The 17,422-nt window shown below is 27.7% G+C and overlaps 4 protein-coding genes across 6 annotated transcripts; 2 read left to right on the forward strand and 2 right to left on the reverse strand.

Moving 5' to 3' along the window:
• Positions 1 to 152: 152 nt before the first annotated feature.
• LOC118070671 (protein FAM122A) lies at positions 153 to 3,356 on the reverse strand. Of its 2 annotated transcripts, XM_035089419.1 has the most exons (6): positions 3,153 to 3,356; positions 2,568 to 3,069; positions 2,092 to 2,299; positions 1,810 to 1,873; positions 1,165 to 1,733; positions 805 to 1,039 (listed from the first exon to the last, which is right to left on the reverse strand). In XM_035089419.1, exons 3-6 carry the CDS (start codon positions 2,199 to 2,201, stop codon positions 805 to 807), a joined length of 978 nt encoding a protein of 325 aa, XP_034945310.1. In that variant the 5' UTR covers positions 2,202 to 2,299; positions 2,568 to 3,069; positions 3,153 to 3,356. The 2 variants fall into 2 exon arrangements, with proteins under 2 accessions (XP_034945311.1, XP_034945310.1); XM_035089420.1 differs by having other exon boundaries at positions 153 to 1,039; positions 2,568 to 3,356.
• A 721-nt stretch (positions 3,357 to 4,077) lies between these two features.
• On the forward strand, positions 4,078 to 6,440 carry Elp3 (elongator complex protein 3). The gene is made up of 6 exons (XM_035089379.1): positions 4,078 to 4,321; positions 4,452 to 4,684; positions 4,812 to 5,015; positions 5,089 to 5,342; positions 5,401 to 5,590; positions 5,667 to 6,440. Exons 1-6 carry the CDS (start codon positions 4,303 to 4,305, stop codon positions 6,405 to 6,407), a joined length of 1,641 nt encoding a protein of 546 aa, XP_034945270.1. The 5' UTR covers positions 4,078 to 4,302; the 3' UTR covers positions 6,408 to 6,440.
• Positions 6,441 to 7,014: 574 nt separating this feature from the next.
• EMC5 (ER membrane protein complex subunit 5) lies at positions 7,015 to 7,844 on the reverse strand. Its single transcript, XM_035089381.1, has 3 exons — positions 7,564 to 7,844; positions 7,444 to 7,496; positions 7,015 to 7,378 (listed from the first exon to the last, which is right to left on the reverse strand). The coding sequence occupies exons 1-3, from the start codon at positions 7,643 to 7,645 to the stop codon at positions 7,190 to 7,192; spliced, it is 324 nt and encodes a 107-aa protein (XP_034945272.1). The 5' UTR covers positions 7,646 to 7,844; the 3' UTR covers positions 7,015 to 7,189.
• A 452-nt stretch (positions 7,845 to 8,296) lies between these two features.
• On the forward strand, positions 8,297 to 16,035 carry Set2 (SET domain containing 2). 2 transcript variants are annotated; one of them, XM_035089316.1, is made up of 5 exons: positions 8,297 to 8,867; positions 9,034 to 9,301; positions 9,365 to 15,191; positions 15,329 to 15,664; positions 15,748 to 16,035. In XM_035089316.1, the coding sequence occupies exons 2-5, from the start codon at positions 9,123 to 9,125 to the stop codon at positions 15,901 to 15,903; spliced, it is 6,498 nt and encodes a 2,165-aa protein (XP_034945207.1). In that variant the 5' UTR covers positions 8,297 to 8,867; positions 9,034 to 9,122; the 3' UTR covers positions 15,904 to 16,035. The 2 variants fall into 2 exon arrangements, with proteins under 2 accessions (XP_034945207.1, XP_034945206.1); XM_035089315.1 differs by having other exon boundaries at positions 9,034 to 15,191.
• The last annotated feature ends 1,387 nt before the right edge of the window (positions 16,036 to 17,422 follow it).

Genomic DNA, 17,422 nt, shown 5'->3' on the forward strand with positions numbered 1-17,422 from the left:
ATTTTATAATGTGTTTGTTTTCATATAATCTTTATGAAAATGAGTTACAAAAAAAATAGAATTACTATCCCTGTAAAGTGTTTTATATATTATTACATAATATTTTTTAAATAAATATTTTTATTATTAAGCTAGAATACAATTATATGTCATCATAAGAATAATATTAAAAACGTTATTACCCAAAATTTTCCATTTACAGAAGATAAACACAGATTTTTGATATTAACAAGATTTTTCAATATGAAACAAACATAAAACATCAGTCTTTCATACATTCAATATATTAAAATACACACTTTGAAAAATAACTTATGTATTTTGTAAGAATAATAATTGTTTTATGAACACTAATTCATGAGGAAAATACTTGTTGGTTAATAAAATTAACAATGATCAAAAGAAAGTCTTTAACTATTAGTGAATAAATTAAAAATTGATACGTGAATTGTAGAAAGGCCATTAACAGTCAAATCGATTTTAATGAATTTATGATAACTTGTGTGGGTATGTTAATTCTAAAAATTCATTTAAAAAACGACTAGTCATAAGTACAAGCCCTTATAATCAAGAAAACTAATGGTAATTTTCAATAATCATTTTGTTTTTTTTCTTACTTATGTGACACCTTTGGATAATAGCATGATGGCAATAGTGTTTATATTTCAATTTTTATAATTATTCTAATTCTTATGCACTACTTTATTATTATTTTATATTATTATTGAAAAGATTATGAGTTTATATACAAGGTATTACGAAGCAATTTGAATAATTTTTAAACTTCTTTTCTATAATATGCATTCATCTATGATTGCACTGGCCGACTTTGCGTAAATCGGAAGTATTAGATATATTTGATTTTAATGATTCATTATTTTGTGTAATTGTTGATTCATTGCTATTTGAAATTGGTTGATTTGAGGATGGACTATCAACAGATTGAAATGAAAAACTAGAAGAGTCTATACTTGATAAGGATTTTGGAGTTTCAGTTGGGTTTGTTTCAGGTACTGAACTAGACGACGATGTATCCAATCTAAAATAAATACACGATATATGTATAAATATCAAGTGTTTTGTACATTATTGTAATCAACTTTATATTTAAATCGAAGTCTAGAGATTTGTTTTATTTAAACAACATAATAACTAGAAACATACCTTGAAGGACTCGAAAGAACAAGTGATGATATGCGTTTTACTGGTCTTTGTAACAATTGGTCAATTCCATTATCATCAAGTTCAAATTTTCTTTTTACTGGGCCCAAACAACTTGGTCTTATAGCTATTGGACTTAAACTACGTCTTGTAGCAAAAGCTTTTCTCGTTGGACTTGGTGAAAGATTACTTTTCCAGTTAGCTATATGAACTCCTGGAGAATAACATTGACGTTGTCCAATACTAGATCTTGTAGGAGAAGGTGACGAACAAAGAGGAGGTCCCCCGCCATTCATTGTTGTTGATAAGCTAAGATTTAGCGGATCAAAAATTCTTCTCGCTAAATGACGTTCTATTCTACTATTTTGAAGAGGCTGCTGAACTGGAGAAGAATCGGAATCTTTAAAAGATAATCCTTCTGCTTCTAAAGTTAAATCTTCCCATGATTGTGATATTTGCATAGCACTATGAATTTCTTTTTCATGCGCAGCTTCTCTCCCAGCAACATCTATACATTCTTCTTGCTTTAATTGATTTACTCGCGGTGTTAATCTTGGAGCATTGCCAGGACTCTGTAATATATTATATGAATTAATAACAGTGAAAATTAATAAAGCTGCTGGAGTTTATGTTTCTAATAATTCTTACACTTGTACTAAAACGTCGTGTTCTTGGAGTATTAGAAAAGAGATTTAACGTAGACACAGCATCTCTGTAAAATATATTAAATTTAGGAAAAAAATCTAAAAACCTATAATGTGTTCAATGAGGTAATTTGAATTTATAGATAGTTTAATTTGTAATTTATATCAAACAATTATTAACGATTTAGCCTATTAAACATAAAAATATTGATCGTATGAAATAACAAATTCATCAACACATTATATTTGTAAAATAACCATTTTTGATAACAACGATTCCATTTACCTGGGTGCCGAAGTTGAAGGTGAGCTAACTGACATAGTGGCACTGATTTCATTAATCATCGGAGCGCTGCTGGATCTTTTAAGACTGACTACTGGGCAGTCGATATCCATGATTACAAATATGTATCACTTTAGTTCGAACAACTTTGATATTTATGTAACGCAAAGGTTGAAATGAAATCAGGCACATTGATGCTGAAAACTGTTTCCTATGATAAAAAATATTTGTTGTATATTATTCTGTATTGTAAAAATTATTTATTGTTATTTTTAAATGATAAAATATGGTAAAAAATATTTCGAGTCTTATTATGTTTACTAAATATTGTTATTAAATATTCTATAATTAATTGTTTATTTAAAAACGGTGGAAACTGTGAAAACTTTCTCATTAAAAAAAAAATTAAAAATTGTGTAATTAATAAGTGATTTTTTTTTAACACGAAAAAAACTTACGTGTAATGTAATTATACTTACTAGTTTTACTCAGATATACGTGATTTACTTGTCAAGAATGAAATTGAACTTGAAAGATGTATATTTGAAACTTTCATTCTAAAGTAAAAAATAATGTTTAACATTTTCATTTGTTTGAATACTAAAAATCCAAAAAAAAAATTTATTTTTCCTTGAATTAGAGTATGTCCTCATATATGCATATACATACAAATACATGTAGACATAAATATAACAATTATATTTGGATCTTTGACTGTTACCGAAGAGTTGAAAAAAGTTACATTATTACTTCAAGTTTAGTTATATTTTTTCGATTTCAGTCTAATTCACTTTATTACAATAAATTCCAGCTGTGATTCAAAATTTAATGCTTTTTTCAGTATCTTGATCTAGATTGCACGTTGCTTTCAATAAAACAGTCACAAAACCGGTGCATCAATTACTATCAACATTCGTGCATGTTTGCTTTATACTGTGCTTGGATCTTCATATACACTGGAGTTTATCACCCTATTCACTACTATTGTTAAAAGTGCTGATTACCAATAATGTTCATAACTATATGTATCATAGTTTTACGCTACATCATGTCATATAACTTACTTATGAAGTAGAATACGTATTTAAATTCATAAATATGTACTGTAAGTTTTACATATATGTAGGTTTCTAGACATAAAGGAAAAATTGAAATAATTTCTTTTATAACAATTTGATGAAATTGTAATCATCTTCATTTATACGATTTCAAAAGGAGTTAATTAATTGTATGAAAGACAACAATCAACGATCTCAGTACAGGTATAAAAGAAGTATATCATACTAGTCAAACCGAGAGAAAATACAGTCAAAGAATATTGTGTCACAGAGAACTCCAAACAGATGGAATTTCTTTGGAACTGATAGTATGGATTTTAAATAAAATGAGCGTTGCTAGTTTTCATTCGAATACCTTTGAACAGAGTCTGGTGTACGGATGATGCTGAAACATGGCTGACTATGTTAAGTTTATGATCAATTTTAGATTTTTGATGAAACATGACTTCAGTGCACCAGATCCTCTCTTGAGTGACTCTAGTCGAAAAAGGTATTTTCTCCACTCAAATAGAGGTCTTTTTTCCATTCCATGTATACATAAACCACGTCCTCAGTGATGAAAAGTTACCGTTATTTTCTCTATTCAAAACCATTGTAACCGCTAATTTGCTGGTTAATTACTGGTCACTTATTCGTCAAAATGACGGCTACACGAAAATTTTATTAAAATTTATCATGTATCGTTATAATCTTTTCATTTCAATAATTTTATAACAATTAAATTAAGAAATAGTGTTTCGGGATATTTTATAACAATTAAAGCACTGTTTTATTTTAAGTCTATTCATCATCGAATCATTTCGTTATTCATCATTTTCATCATTTTTTCCATTGATACATGAAAAAATAAAGCGATTGTTTAGAAGAAAAATTATTCCACATTTGAATTCATGTTCAAGTTTAGCTGATGTGCAGATGTCTTCTGCGCAGATCAAAGTAATGAATCACTGCAGTACATGTGGTTACTTATTATCCAAATATTCAACTAGTTAATCGACTGATTTTTTTTATTTCACTCTTTTTATTCCTAGTTTTTACCATGAACTGAACATCTAATACTTAGAACAGTATATTTCGTGGGGTAGTTTTGCTACCAGCTCTCGGCTTGATCGTTTTTTCTAATTCAGCTATATTTATATGTGCATGTATCGCCAACATGGTTCGCATACAAATAGGTATGTTTTCAAAATTTCAGTCAATTTTACATAATTTATTTAATAAATAGGATTTTAAAATAAAATAAATTATATATAATTATTATCTATATATTTTGTAATGATTAAAAATGTTAAATTTTAATTTTAGAAAGCAAAGGAGAACGTATGATGCTAGCAATAGCAGAAATCGTACAGGAACTTTCAAATGCTTATCGTGAACATCGAGATGTTAATTTAAATAAATTAAAAACAAAGATATCCTGTAAATACGGCTTGGAGTCCTCTCCGAAACTTGTTGATATTATAGCAGCAGTACCAGCTGATTTGAAAAACCAACTGCTTCCTATACTAAAAGCTAAACCTATCAGAACAGCAAGTGGGGTATGATTATTTTTACAATTACACATATTAACAATTAGTAAATTAATGTTGTATTAAATTTTTAATTAAGCTCATACTTGTTATATTATTATGTATTTATATATATTTGTTATCAATGCTATTATAGATTGCTGTTGTTGCTGTAATGTGTAAACCCCACAGGTGTCCTCATATCAATATGACTGGTAATATTTGTGTTTATTGTCCTGGTGGACCGGATTCAGATTTTGAATATTCAACACAGTCGTATACTGGATATGAGCCTACATCTATGAGAGCCATAAGAGCACGATATGATCCATTTTTACAAACCCGCCAGCGAATTGATCAGGTTATTAGAAAAAAAACTTTTATTTTTAAGTTTATATGAATTCAAATTTATATATTTTTATTTATTTATAAAGTTGAAACAATTAGGTCATAGTGTGGACAAAATAGAATTTATTGTCATGGGCGGAACATTCATGTCTCTACCTGATACGTATCGAGATTATTTTATAAGAAATCTTCATGATGCACTTTCTGGACATGTGAGCAATAGTGTTGATGAAGCAATAAAATTTTCTGAAAGGAGTAAAATAAAATGCATTGGAGTAACAATTGAAACAAGACCAGACTATTGTCTTAAAAAGCATCTTTCAGATATGTTGAGTTATGGGTAAGTAGAAAAAAAAGATAAAATATAATGATCATGCTAATTTATAATATTTTTTCAGATGTACAAGATTAGAAATTGGTGTACAATCAGTATTTGAAGATGTTGCACGAGATACAAATAGAGGACATACTGTTCAAGCTGTTTGTGAAACTTTTAATTTATCAAAAGATGCTGGTTTTAAAGTAATAGCTCATATGATGCCTGATTTACCAAATGTTGATATTGAGAGAGATATTGAACAATTTATTGTATGTATTATCAGAAAAAAATATTGCATTTCCATTTTTATTGCTATTATAAAATAAATAATTTATTCAATCACAGGAATTTTTCGAGAACCCATCTTTTAGGGCTGATGGATTAAAAATCTATCCAACTTTGGTCATTCGTGGAACAGGCTTATATGAATTATGGAAAACTGGAAGGTACAAGAGTTATCCAGCTAGTACTTTAGTTGATTTAATAGCTAAAATACTGTCTTTAATACCACCTTGGACACGAGTTTACCGAGTTCAAAGAGATATACCTATGCCATTAGTGAGTTCTGGCGTTGAGCATGGAAATCTACGTGAATTAGCTTTAGCACGGATGAAAGAATTCAGAATGACTTGTCGAGATGTGAGAACACGAGAAGTAGGAATTCAAGAGATTCACAACAAAGTTAAACCATATGAAGTAGAATTAATCAGAAGAGATTATGTTGCTAATGGTGGTTGGGAAACATTTTTATCATATGAAGATTCAACTCAAGACATTTTAGTTGGTTTACTTAGGCTTAGAAAATGTAGTGAAGAAACTACTTTTCGAAAAGAGTTGAAAGGAAAATGTTCAGTTGTACGTGAACTTCATGTTTATGGTAGTGTTGTACCTGTAAATGTAAGAGATCCAACTAAGTTTCAACATCAAGGCTTTGGAATGTTATTAATGGAAGAAGCTGAACGCATAGCTCGAGAAGAACATGGATCACAAAAAATTGTTGTCATTTCTGGTATTGGCACACGAAACTATTATCGTAAAATTGGTTATCATTTAGAAGGACCTTACATGTCCAAAATATTGTGTTAATCATCATTTGAATAAATTTTTAAATTCATCTAATATATTTTCTTATGTGTTTATTGCATTATATGCTAAATACAACAGAATTTACGTATTTCTAATTATGTGTACAGATGGTTTAATTAATTTTCAGGAAAATTTTAAAAAATCTACAAATACATGAAACATGACTAAACACATTCTACTACTTTTTTGAAAATACGTATTGTAAAAGTAAAAACAAAAAAAGCGTGCTATTTACACTTAACAAATAGTCCTAAAAAAATTTTTTATGGACTTGTTTTTAAAAAACTTAAAACTTAAATAATCAAATTCGAAATTAATTTTACAAATTGATCGATTGTAGATCAATGGAAAACAATGTTTCCAGTTTTATATAAAGCTGATAGTGATTTATTAATAAATGAGTTGATAAGGGATAATTTATTTCTAGATAGTTTAATCGAAATAAATAAATAAAGGTATTAAATTTACGATTTCAAAATTTTCAATATGGTTAAAAATATTCATTAAATAAATCGTTCATATATATATTTGTTTTTATGATAATCAAATCTCAACCATTTAATGAGTGACATAAATTATTTACTGATTTAATGCATAGAAACAAGAATAAAGATAACAATGTTTATTCTTAATTTTCATTAATATGTGATTTTGCCATTTGTTATTAATAAAAATTCAACTATTCTTATTCAAAAACCATAATCACACATTCATCTATTTTTTAATTGATTTTATTTTGCTGTTTGTCGACTGTGTAATAGTATTAAGATTTATTCATGTCATCAAGACGTATACTCTTCAGAAAGACATTTTCCTCGATGATGGAATATTTGAAAAGATGCGAGATTTCGAGTAGTCTCCCAGCTTTTATTTTTTAAATCTACAACAGCACGAATTTCCTTAAAATCTCCGGCAATAAATATAATTCCATACATTACGATGAATAGGCTTACGATCCCTTGAATAACAATCTGTAAAATAATATTTTTAAAAATAACAATCAAGTCTAAGAGATTGAATTAAATTTATTACTTACATCAATTGGTAATAAAGTGAACTCTTGTTCTGTTATCCTCAAATATGAACGATCTAAATCATAAGAACGGTAGTAGGTTATTTTTTCATCATATTAACATTATTTATTATTGAAACTTACGTTGTGCGGCTGAATATGCGGTATGTAATATAAGAGTAAAGCCAATAAATGTAATAAACTTGTCTAATGCTGTTGCAGCCATTGTGTTTAATATAATTTTATTTAATTTCTAATACATAGATCTTACAAATACAGTATTCTAATATTATATTTTGAATACATTTATAATATAAAGAAAAGAATTCTTTAATATATGCTCCAAATTAAGGCGATGTATGTTGTATACTCAAACTGAAACTAAAAAAAAAGTGTCACAGAGAGGATGTGTTCAATTATGATACAGATTGGATGTGTTCAAACATGTTCAACAACGATTCTTTATTGTACAGTCAAAATATTGGAAGAGTAGAATTTGAGGTTATACGGAGAATTATTTATTTCGAATTATTTTGTATTTTATATTTATCATATATTATTTCAAGTTATTTTAAGCTATTATTTATCAGAAATTATCATATAGATAATTATTTTATACAGGAAATTAATTATTTTTAATTGTGAATCAGTTCAGAAATAATTTGTGCGCATGCGCCAAAATAATTTCCCTGTATAACCTCCAATACTCTTTTAGTGTTTCGACTATAGTAGAGTCGAAATAACCTATGAAATGACCGGACAAATATTCGGTTAAATAACTAGTTATTTATTCTGCAGTCACTTAACTATAGCATTTTTGAAAAGAAAAAATATTTTTACACTCAAATATTCCAATCTTTAGACTATTCACATTCAATGGTCGCTTTCTTTTTCTTTGCTCTTGCTTCTCTTCTCCCATTGTCCTCTGTTGTGGCTCTCTTGTCAATTTCTATGTTCTTCTTGATCTATTTTGGTCAGAATTAAAAGCTTTCTTAATCGTTAAAAAATATTGAGCTTGAACATTAGAAAATACTTATATACATTGTGCATTTTGAACCATTTATTATGCAGTTTAGTATTCCATTTGATATGTTAAAGACAGTTCTTAAATAATATTTAAATCAGGAGAATATCCCTTATTGAAATCTTTACATTTGTTTGAGTTAAGTAAACTTCACATAAATAATTGAAATTATTAATGAATACTACTGCAAATATAAATTGGAGTAAAAACTAATAATATTTATTCTGATGCAAATGAATTTCAAGTTGAGTTATTGACGAAGAAACTTATGATTGTTTGACTAGTTATTGATATGATTGAAATAATAGTATAAATGATAATCACGAAGATAATATAATTATTTTTTTTGTTATAAATCATGTATTCAAGTGTTATTACTTATGAGTATGATATATGTCGTTAATATTTGAGGATAAACTATTTGGTAAGTAAAATAATTATTATAATCTGTTGCACTATACTTTTATATTTTTGTGATTGGAGTAATAATTAATTTTAAAGATACTTATCAATTGTTTTATTTACATTATGCATTTATTTAGAAAAAGAATAATTTAAGTTTCAATGAAATATATTTGTTATGTTGGCAGGAATATATATATAACTAGTAAGTGGAAAGATAAAATTACCAGAATACTATAGAAATAATCAATTTCCATTTTTTCTACATCATATTTACATGGCTCGACGTAAAAAAAGTGATACTAATCCTACTACAGGATCACCGCCATCATCATCATCACCACCTTTAACTAATTCAACAATACCAGTAGTGAGAAAGTCACAACGTCAAATAGCTAAAAAAAAATTAGTAGAAAATATGAGTAATATAAATGTACAGAATCCAAAAACTAAAAGGTTGGTATCATCTTCTACTTTGAATCCTAAAAATCCATTAGTAATAGAAGTTTGTCATAATAGTGAAGTCGAAAATAATGACGATAATCAACAGTGGAGAAGTGAAAAAGACACTGAAAATTTACATAAATCGAAAAAAGACTGTAACGATACTTCGTCTCGAGATAAAACTGTTGATGAACTAGTGGCAGTGAATTTACTGGAAAATAACTTAAAAATAGATAAAATGAGCATAAAATATAATGATAATAATAGCAGTATTGACGAAAATAATTTAAACAAAGATCATATTAATTGTAATAAAATAATTTATAATGTCCATAAAAATGTATCAGAAAATGGTAATTGTACAGATAAAATTACATGGTCTGATGATGGTAATGAAATACAACACGTGATAGAAGAAACTATAATTTGTGAAGAAATGCAAGTAGATGATGAAATTGAACAATTTACAACAGTTAAAGACGATACTACGATAGAAGTTGAAGAAATTGTATTGGTAAACGAACCACCTTTCCAAGATGAAGAGGTTATTGAATATACCATAATACAAAATAAAGATAATGCAGAATCCATAGATGAATCTGATTGTACTAATAACATAGAAAAGAGCGATAGATTAAATAGATTTTATCTTCAAGATGAAATTCAAGATAAACAGTTTTCAAAGTGTTCATTCATTAATAATAAAGACATTGAATTAGTTAACCAAACAACCAATAATATCATTTCAGTACAAGATCCACAACTTGAAGTTGATAGTTCAGTTGTTGATACAAGTGAAAAAAAATTGATAAATGATTCTTTAGTGAATTTATCGGAATCTTCTAGTGGTTATGAAAAAACATACAAAGTAAATGAATCTTTAATTAAAGACTATGAAAGAAGTGAAATAAAACAAATTGAAAGTAATGTTAATGTCAACAAGGGGATAGTTGATAAATTAAAAACATGTAACTCAAATTCAACTGAAGATAATACAATAAATAATCCAGATTCTGCGATGTTTGAAACTTACAAAAAAAAGAAGAAATCAACCGCTTTTTACAATAGAAAAAATTTAAAATCGCGTGTAACATCGAATAACAAAGATAAAGAATTCAAATCACAGAATCAATTGGAAAAAACACCGGAAAATACTATAACCGATTTACAAATGACTAGTAATGAAGTACAAATAAATTTTCCGTCTTCTAATCAACGTGATCAGTCACTGCCATTAAATTTTGTTACTGATTCACTTATATCTTCAAAAATGCAATCTAGTAATAGTATTGATAAAGTATCTCTTGAATCAAATAAATTAGATTTTGTTAACATAGAAAATGATAATTCGTGCACCATGTCCAACAGAAGTACACCATGCAATGATTCGCCTATTAATAGCGATTGGGACAATAACATTCATAATATTGAATCAAAATTACAAAATTTCACGATAAATAAAATTACGAATAATGTCGAGTCTCAAAATTTACTATCCGAACAAAATGAAGTATCAAAATTAAATAATGATAATATTCAATCATCATCAAGTGTAGATGATAGTAATGTTTCTGATTTTTATAATAGCTGTAGTGAAAGTAATTCCGAAATTACAAAAATGGATGAAAAGAATTGTAAAAATTTAGTAGACATGAAAACTGTTATTGTTAATGAGTGTCAAAAAAGTAAAAAGGAATATTTCACTGGATCTTCTAATATTCAAACAGCCGAGTGTGATAATCGATTAAATGAAAATAATTTATCAGGTGTACGTCGTAGTAATCGAATTAAGTCGCAAAGTTTGATGAGACAAAAATCTCGTGGTCGAGGTTTAGTAACAAAACCTGGTTTATCAGAAACAGTTAAATTATTCAATAATCAAGAATCTAATGAAAATATTCCTGCTAATAATATGTCACTAAGTAATCATTCGTCAATTAACGAAAACAATTTTCTTATTATTGATAATCAATCAGAAACTCAATCAGATAAAGAAAATAATGTTAAAATACAATTACAAAATATTTCTGAATCTTCAACTTCTAATACAGCCAGTAACAATAGCAATACGGCTTCAATATCTAATACAATGGTTGGTGATTATAATACCGGTGACAGTAAAAAACCAGTTAAAGTTAAATCTCGATGGCGACGATCAAGTGAATTGGAGATGGGAAATTCAATATCAAATCGTCTGTCTTTTGGAGATATCGTTACATCTGGTTCCGAGTTTTCATCTCTTTCGTCAGTGAATATAAATGAATCATTTAACAATGCTCACTTTGTATCTAAAAATAGTGATTCTATTCCTCTATTAAAGTGTAAAGAAGAAGATTTAGTAGCTGAAGAAACATCAGTATCTACATCATTCAGAAATTCTACTAATGATTTGAATTCATTCATTTTTTCGGAAACATCTAATATTGATAAAGCAATGTCATCTATGGTTATTGACCAAAAATCAGAAAAACAGTTAGAAGAGAAAAGAAAAAAATATGACAAAAAAACGAATACTGAAATTATTCATAATAATGATGATAATGACAAATTTATTGGAAATGGTTGTGATAATGTAGAAAAAAATCAAGAAGAACAAGTACAAAATAATTCGAAAAATTTAGAAATGGTACTTAATGATGAAGATGAGAGAGAATTAAGAGAACGATTGAGTCAATTCGAATATCTAAAAGAAAATCTTTATTTAACCGAACGATATACCAATAAAGAAACTAAACGAATGATTTGTGATTGTTTTCTAACTGAGGAAGAAATAGAACGTGGAGAGTTAGGGTGTGGAGAAGATTGTTTAAATCGATTACTTATGATTGAATGTGGATCGAGATGTACTATCAATGATAGATGTACGAACAAAAGATTTCAAAATTGTGCCTATGCAAAGTGTCAAGTATTTAAAACTAAAAAAAAAGGTTTTGGATTGCGTGCTACTGCAGATTTACCAGCTGGAGAATTTATCATGGAGTATGTGGGTGAAGTTGTTAATACAAGAGATTTTCGAAAAAGAGCCAAGGAGTATTCAAAAGATAAAAATAGGCATTATTATTTTATGGCACTAAAATCCGATCAGATTATAGATGCAACAATGAAAGGGAATATATCACGATTTATTAATCATAGCTGTGATCCAAATGCAGAAACACAAAAATGGACTGTCAATGGTGAACTTCGAATTGGTTTTTTCAATCGACGTTTCATTGCAGCTGGTGAAGAAATTACATTTGATTATCATTTTCAGAGATATGGTAAGGAGGCACAAAAATGTTATTGTGAATCGACAAATTGTCGTGGTTGGATAGGAGATACTCCAGAAGAAGAAAAAGAAAAAACTGAAAAAAAAGAGAAAAGAGTTGGTAACAGTTGTACTAGTGGAGGTGTATCAACTACTATTGTAACTACTGGTAACAGTTCAAGTAGCAATGATAAAACTGAACGAGAACGTGACACTACTGTTTGTACAAAGAAAAAACGTAATGAAGCAAAAGCAAAGGTATATTTTGAAGATGAAGATCTCGAAGAGGAAATTGAAAAATTATGTACTAGTGGACTTAAAAATCGTAATCACACTTTAACTTTAAGTCGATTGATGGTACGTTGCCGAGAAATGGAACATAGAACTCGTCTTTTACGTCTCATTCAAAATGGTGAACAACCTTGTCGACGACTTTTTCTTGATTATCATGGTCTTAGATTAATTTGGAGTTACATGATGGACATTGCAAATATTGATAATGAAAAGGCGCAATCGTTTAAACTTGAACTACTTAAAGCACTTAATACATTACCCATTCCAAATAAAACAATGTTGATGGATAGTAAAGTTTATAATGTTGTTGAAAAGTGGTCCAAATCATGTTTATTACATGATAATCCGAATAAAGTTTGTGAAACACAGCCCGAAGAAGATGTTAATACTGTCAAAACTATTAAAAAAGAAAATGAATCGACTGTTTCAACACCAAAAATTAGTGAAGAAGTTGAAAGCAACTGCGATAGTAATGATAATACTAGTATTTCATGTGCAGATGTTGATTTCAATCGTATTTCAGAACAAAAAAAAAGTCAAGAAACGACTAATGATAATTCTGATTCAGTAAATATTGAATTAAATATCCAAGAGTTGGCATCTAACCTTCTAAATAATTGGTCTAATCTAAAAGAAGTTTTTAGGATACCAAAAAAAGAACGTATTGAACAAATGAAAGAACATGAAAGGGAAGCAGATGATGGTTATAGAAATGAAGATAATGGAAATAAAGAAGAATTAAAAAGAGAAAGTTGCTTATCGTCTATGTCGTCTTATGAAAAGCATCGATCTGATAGATATCATTATGGGAGTAAGAAAGAAGAGTCAGAACGTAATCGAGAACGATGTAGTGGTGATCATCATCACCACCATCATCATCATCATAGTCACAATCATACACATAATCATCATCATCATCATCACCATCGAAGTGAAAGATTAGATAAACGGAAAAATCGAGATAGTCCTGATCTTTGTTCAGATCAAACATCTTATAAATTTAAAGAAAAACGCACAACAAATGATGAAAGAACAAATCTAGTTCCAGTACCTCGATTGACTAAGTTTGAACGAAGACAATTGTTTGCTCTTAAAGTTGCAAAAGAAGAAGAAGAAGAAAGAATTCGAAAACAACAACAAGAGTTATGGCAACAGCATGAAGCAAGATGTCTTGCACTTAGCATGAATCCTCATACAACTGCCGCTGTTGATCCTCAAACTGGTTATCCATTATTCTTTAATGCTATGTTAGGTCAATGGCAATCATATCCCATTCAAGAAGATATGTGCGATATATATCATAATGGATCAACACCAATGACAAATGATCAGCAAATTCAACCAACCCTTCAACCAGTTGAAATAGTACCATCTGTTATTCCTCAATACACATCAGCAGTAACATACACTCCATTACAAACTCTTAATCATCAACCCACCGAGCAGCCATTTGTTGATTCTAATGCACATTTTCAAGGAAATATCATACCTACTCATACCACCGAACCTATTTTGATGCCTATTATCAAAGAAGATGGACAGTTATGTTTAGAAGATTCCATGGAACGGCAACAATTTAAAGAAAAAGAAGAAACAGAAAATGATGATGATGATGAAAATGGAGACAGAAAAGACAAACGAAAATATAAGAGAGGGAAAGAAATGAATAATGGGAAGATAGATGAAGAAGAGTCTTATTTTATTCCATCATGGAGAAACATGGAAGTAGAAGTAAAAAAGAAAATAGAATTTATGGGAGATAAAAATAATAAACAAAAATATTTTGAACAACTAAAAATACAAGAGAAAACAGAAAATGGTAGAAATGAGCAAATAGAAGACATAGGAATGTATGAAGTAAGGCAGCCAGAATTGTCTCCTTTTCCATCTCAAATAAATTCACAAGAATGCATAAAAGAGACGAATATTGGAGTTGAAGATTCAATTGAACAACAATCAGAAATGCCAATGTTGGATCTTCCTCCTAAATGGAAGTGTGCTAAAGATTCACGTGGACGCTTTTATTATTATCACATAAAAGATAGGATTTCACAATGGTTACCGCCACCTCCAATACATATTGACATCCAACATGATTCTTCATCGAGTTCTGAAGAATCGAGTGATGATGAAGGATCTTTAAGTTCATCTGATGCTGAAGACATCCTTGAAGATCCTGATTTTGAACAAATAGAGGTAGATGGTGATAGTACAAAAGATGATAAAGACTTTTTAAAGAGAAGTACAGAGAAAATGAAAATATCTACAAAACTGAGTTCAAGGGTGGATCCTTTAAATTTAAATAATACTGTAGAGATGAAAAGGAAACGAGATAAACTTGTTCAAGAGAGAATTATTAGTGTAAGTTATGAACTCATAAAAATATTATCATATTAAATACAAGTAAAATGTATTGTAATAAAAATACAATTGCATTTTATTTGTCATAAATAAATGAATAATAGTAATTATATATAAATATTTTTTGTTATTTTCAGCCAAGAAGAGAATCAGATCAAGTAGACTATAAAAAGTACAAAGATACAAAAGAAAAACTACGAAAACGTAAAGAACGAGTAAAGCTAAAAGAACAAATAGATAAATTGAAAAAACATCGACGAGTAAATAAGACTAAATCTCATGCTAAACATACTGCTATTAAACTTCAAGCAATTGCACAATCTAATGAACTTACAGCTGAAAGAAAAATTAAAGATACATTCAGAATAAACATGGCCAATGTTATCGTTAAGTTTTTAAATCCTTACAGGCAAAATGATTGTAAATTAGGACGGATTACTAATACTGAAGATTTTAAATATTTAGCCAGAAAGGTATTGATAAATTTTTTAAAATTAATTCATCTTTTCGGCTTATTATCATTTCTACATAGCAATATAATATTTTTAATTTACAGTTAACTCATTTTGTATTGGCGAAAGAATTGAAACATTGCAAGAGCATTGATGAACTACATTGCAATGATAATGTCAAACACAAGGCAAAAGATTTTGTACGTAAGTATATGAATAAGTTTGGACCAGTATATCAAAGACTTTCTGATGAAGATTGAATGTTTATAGTTGATTTTTTAATGCTTTTATTATTTCCATATTGAAAAAATAATTCTATCAAATTAAAAATAATGTGTACTATTAATAAAGCATTTTTACCAATGCCATTAAATTAAGATATTCTTTGAATATGAACATGATTGATTATATAATTATATTTTTATTTAAATGAAATTAACGTTAATATTAATATGTAAGTTTAAAATTCTGTAAATGTGATTCACTATCCGTTATATAGAAAAAATAAACATGAATGATTACTGTAAACATTTTAAATATTAAATATTAGATGAAATATTGTAGTCAATATTCTACACTATATAAGTGATGAGAATTTAGATTTATTATATTATTTGGTAATATTGTAAATACAGCAGAATAATATAGTCAAGTTTATATATAATTTATATCTCTAATGAAATTTGTTAAATTAATTCATTTATATTAGAGATAGTATAATCATAGATATGCGAAAAGTATTTCATAATATAATAAATTTCTACAAATAAATATTGCATAGTATGTATTACTTTACTTCTTAAGTTTTACTGTACATACGATTATTTTTATATAATTTGAATATCGTAAAAACAAAAAATTATATGTTTAATTGTAAAAAAAGTGTATAATTTTATTAAGTATAGATAAGTTAAATTGATAAACGTTGAAACGATTTATAATAAAGCATTGCTATAAAAAAATTTCTATCTAAACGAAATACCTTATTTTCAATAATGCTCATATGCAACTAAATATATAAAATTAACACTTTATAAAAAGAAAATTAGAATTAAATGTATTTTGAATGCTATAATTATTATTATTATCACACTATTAACTGCATTTAAATAAATTATATTTACCGACAAGTGTTTACATAATTGATAGTTGTGACCATACTTTATATGTACAAAGAAAATAACATGATAATTCATCATAAAACTATTATGGAAATTATTATTATACACTGAATTTAACTACAAAATACTATTTTATTTTTATCTAATTCACTACAATTATAGGTATACTAAGTTCATTTTTAAATTATTGGCCATTTCTAAAACCATCTACTTTTATTTATCACTATTATGTTGATTTTTTTTCTAAATGAGCACTTATTCATTTTATTTTAAAAAATGAATGATTATTTGGGACACTTAATTTTTGAACAGCTTAATATATGCGCCCTTTTACAATACAAATTATGCATATGTATAAGTATATATATACATTAGATTATTATATTATCACACATTATTAATGCATACACACACTCAAATAAAACCTATTTAATTATAATATCATGTTTATTTTTTTCGAAGTAGAAAAAATAAGCGTTAATGCTTATAACACGATATAACAATTATCCTGATTGCAGAGAAATATTAATAAGCTATACAAAGCTGTTCTGTTATTTGCTAAAAAAAAAGTATCATTTTAAAATTTTATCTTAAATTTCCAACTTCCTACTCATTTTACGATTTTCAATTATTTTCATCGATTTTTAATTGATGCACA

Source organism: Chelonus insularis, unplaced genomic scaffold (assembly GCF_013357705.1).
Source record: "Chelonus insularis isolate UGA/USDA-ARS -01 unplaced genomic scaffold, ASM1335770v1 contig_66_pilon, whole genome shotgun sequence".
Classification (NCBI taxonomy): domain Eukaryota; kingdom Metazoa; phylum Arthropoda; class Insecta; order Hymenoptera; family Braconidae; genus Chelonus; species Chelonus insularis.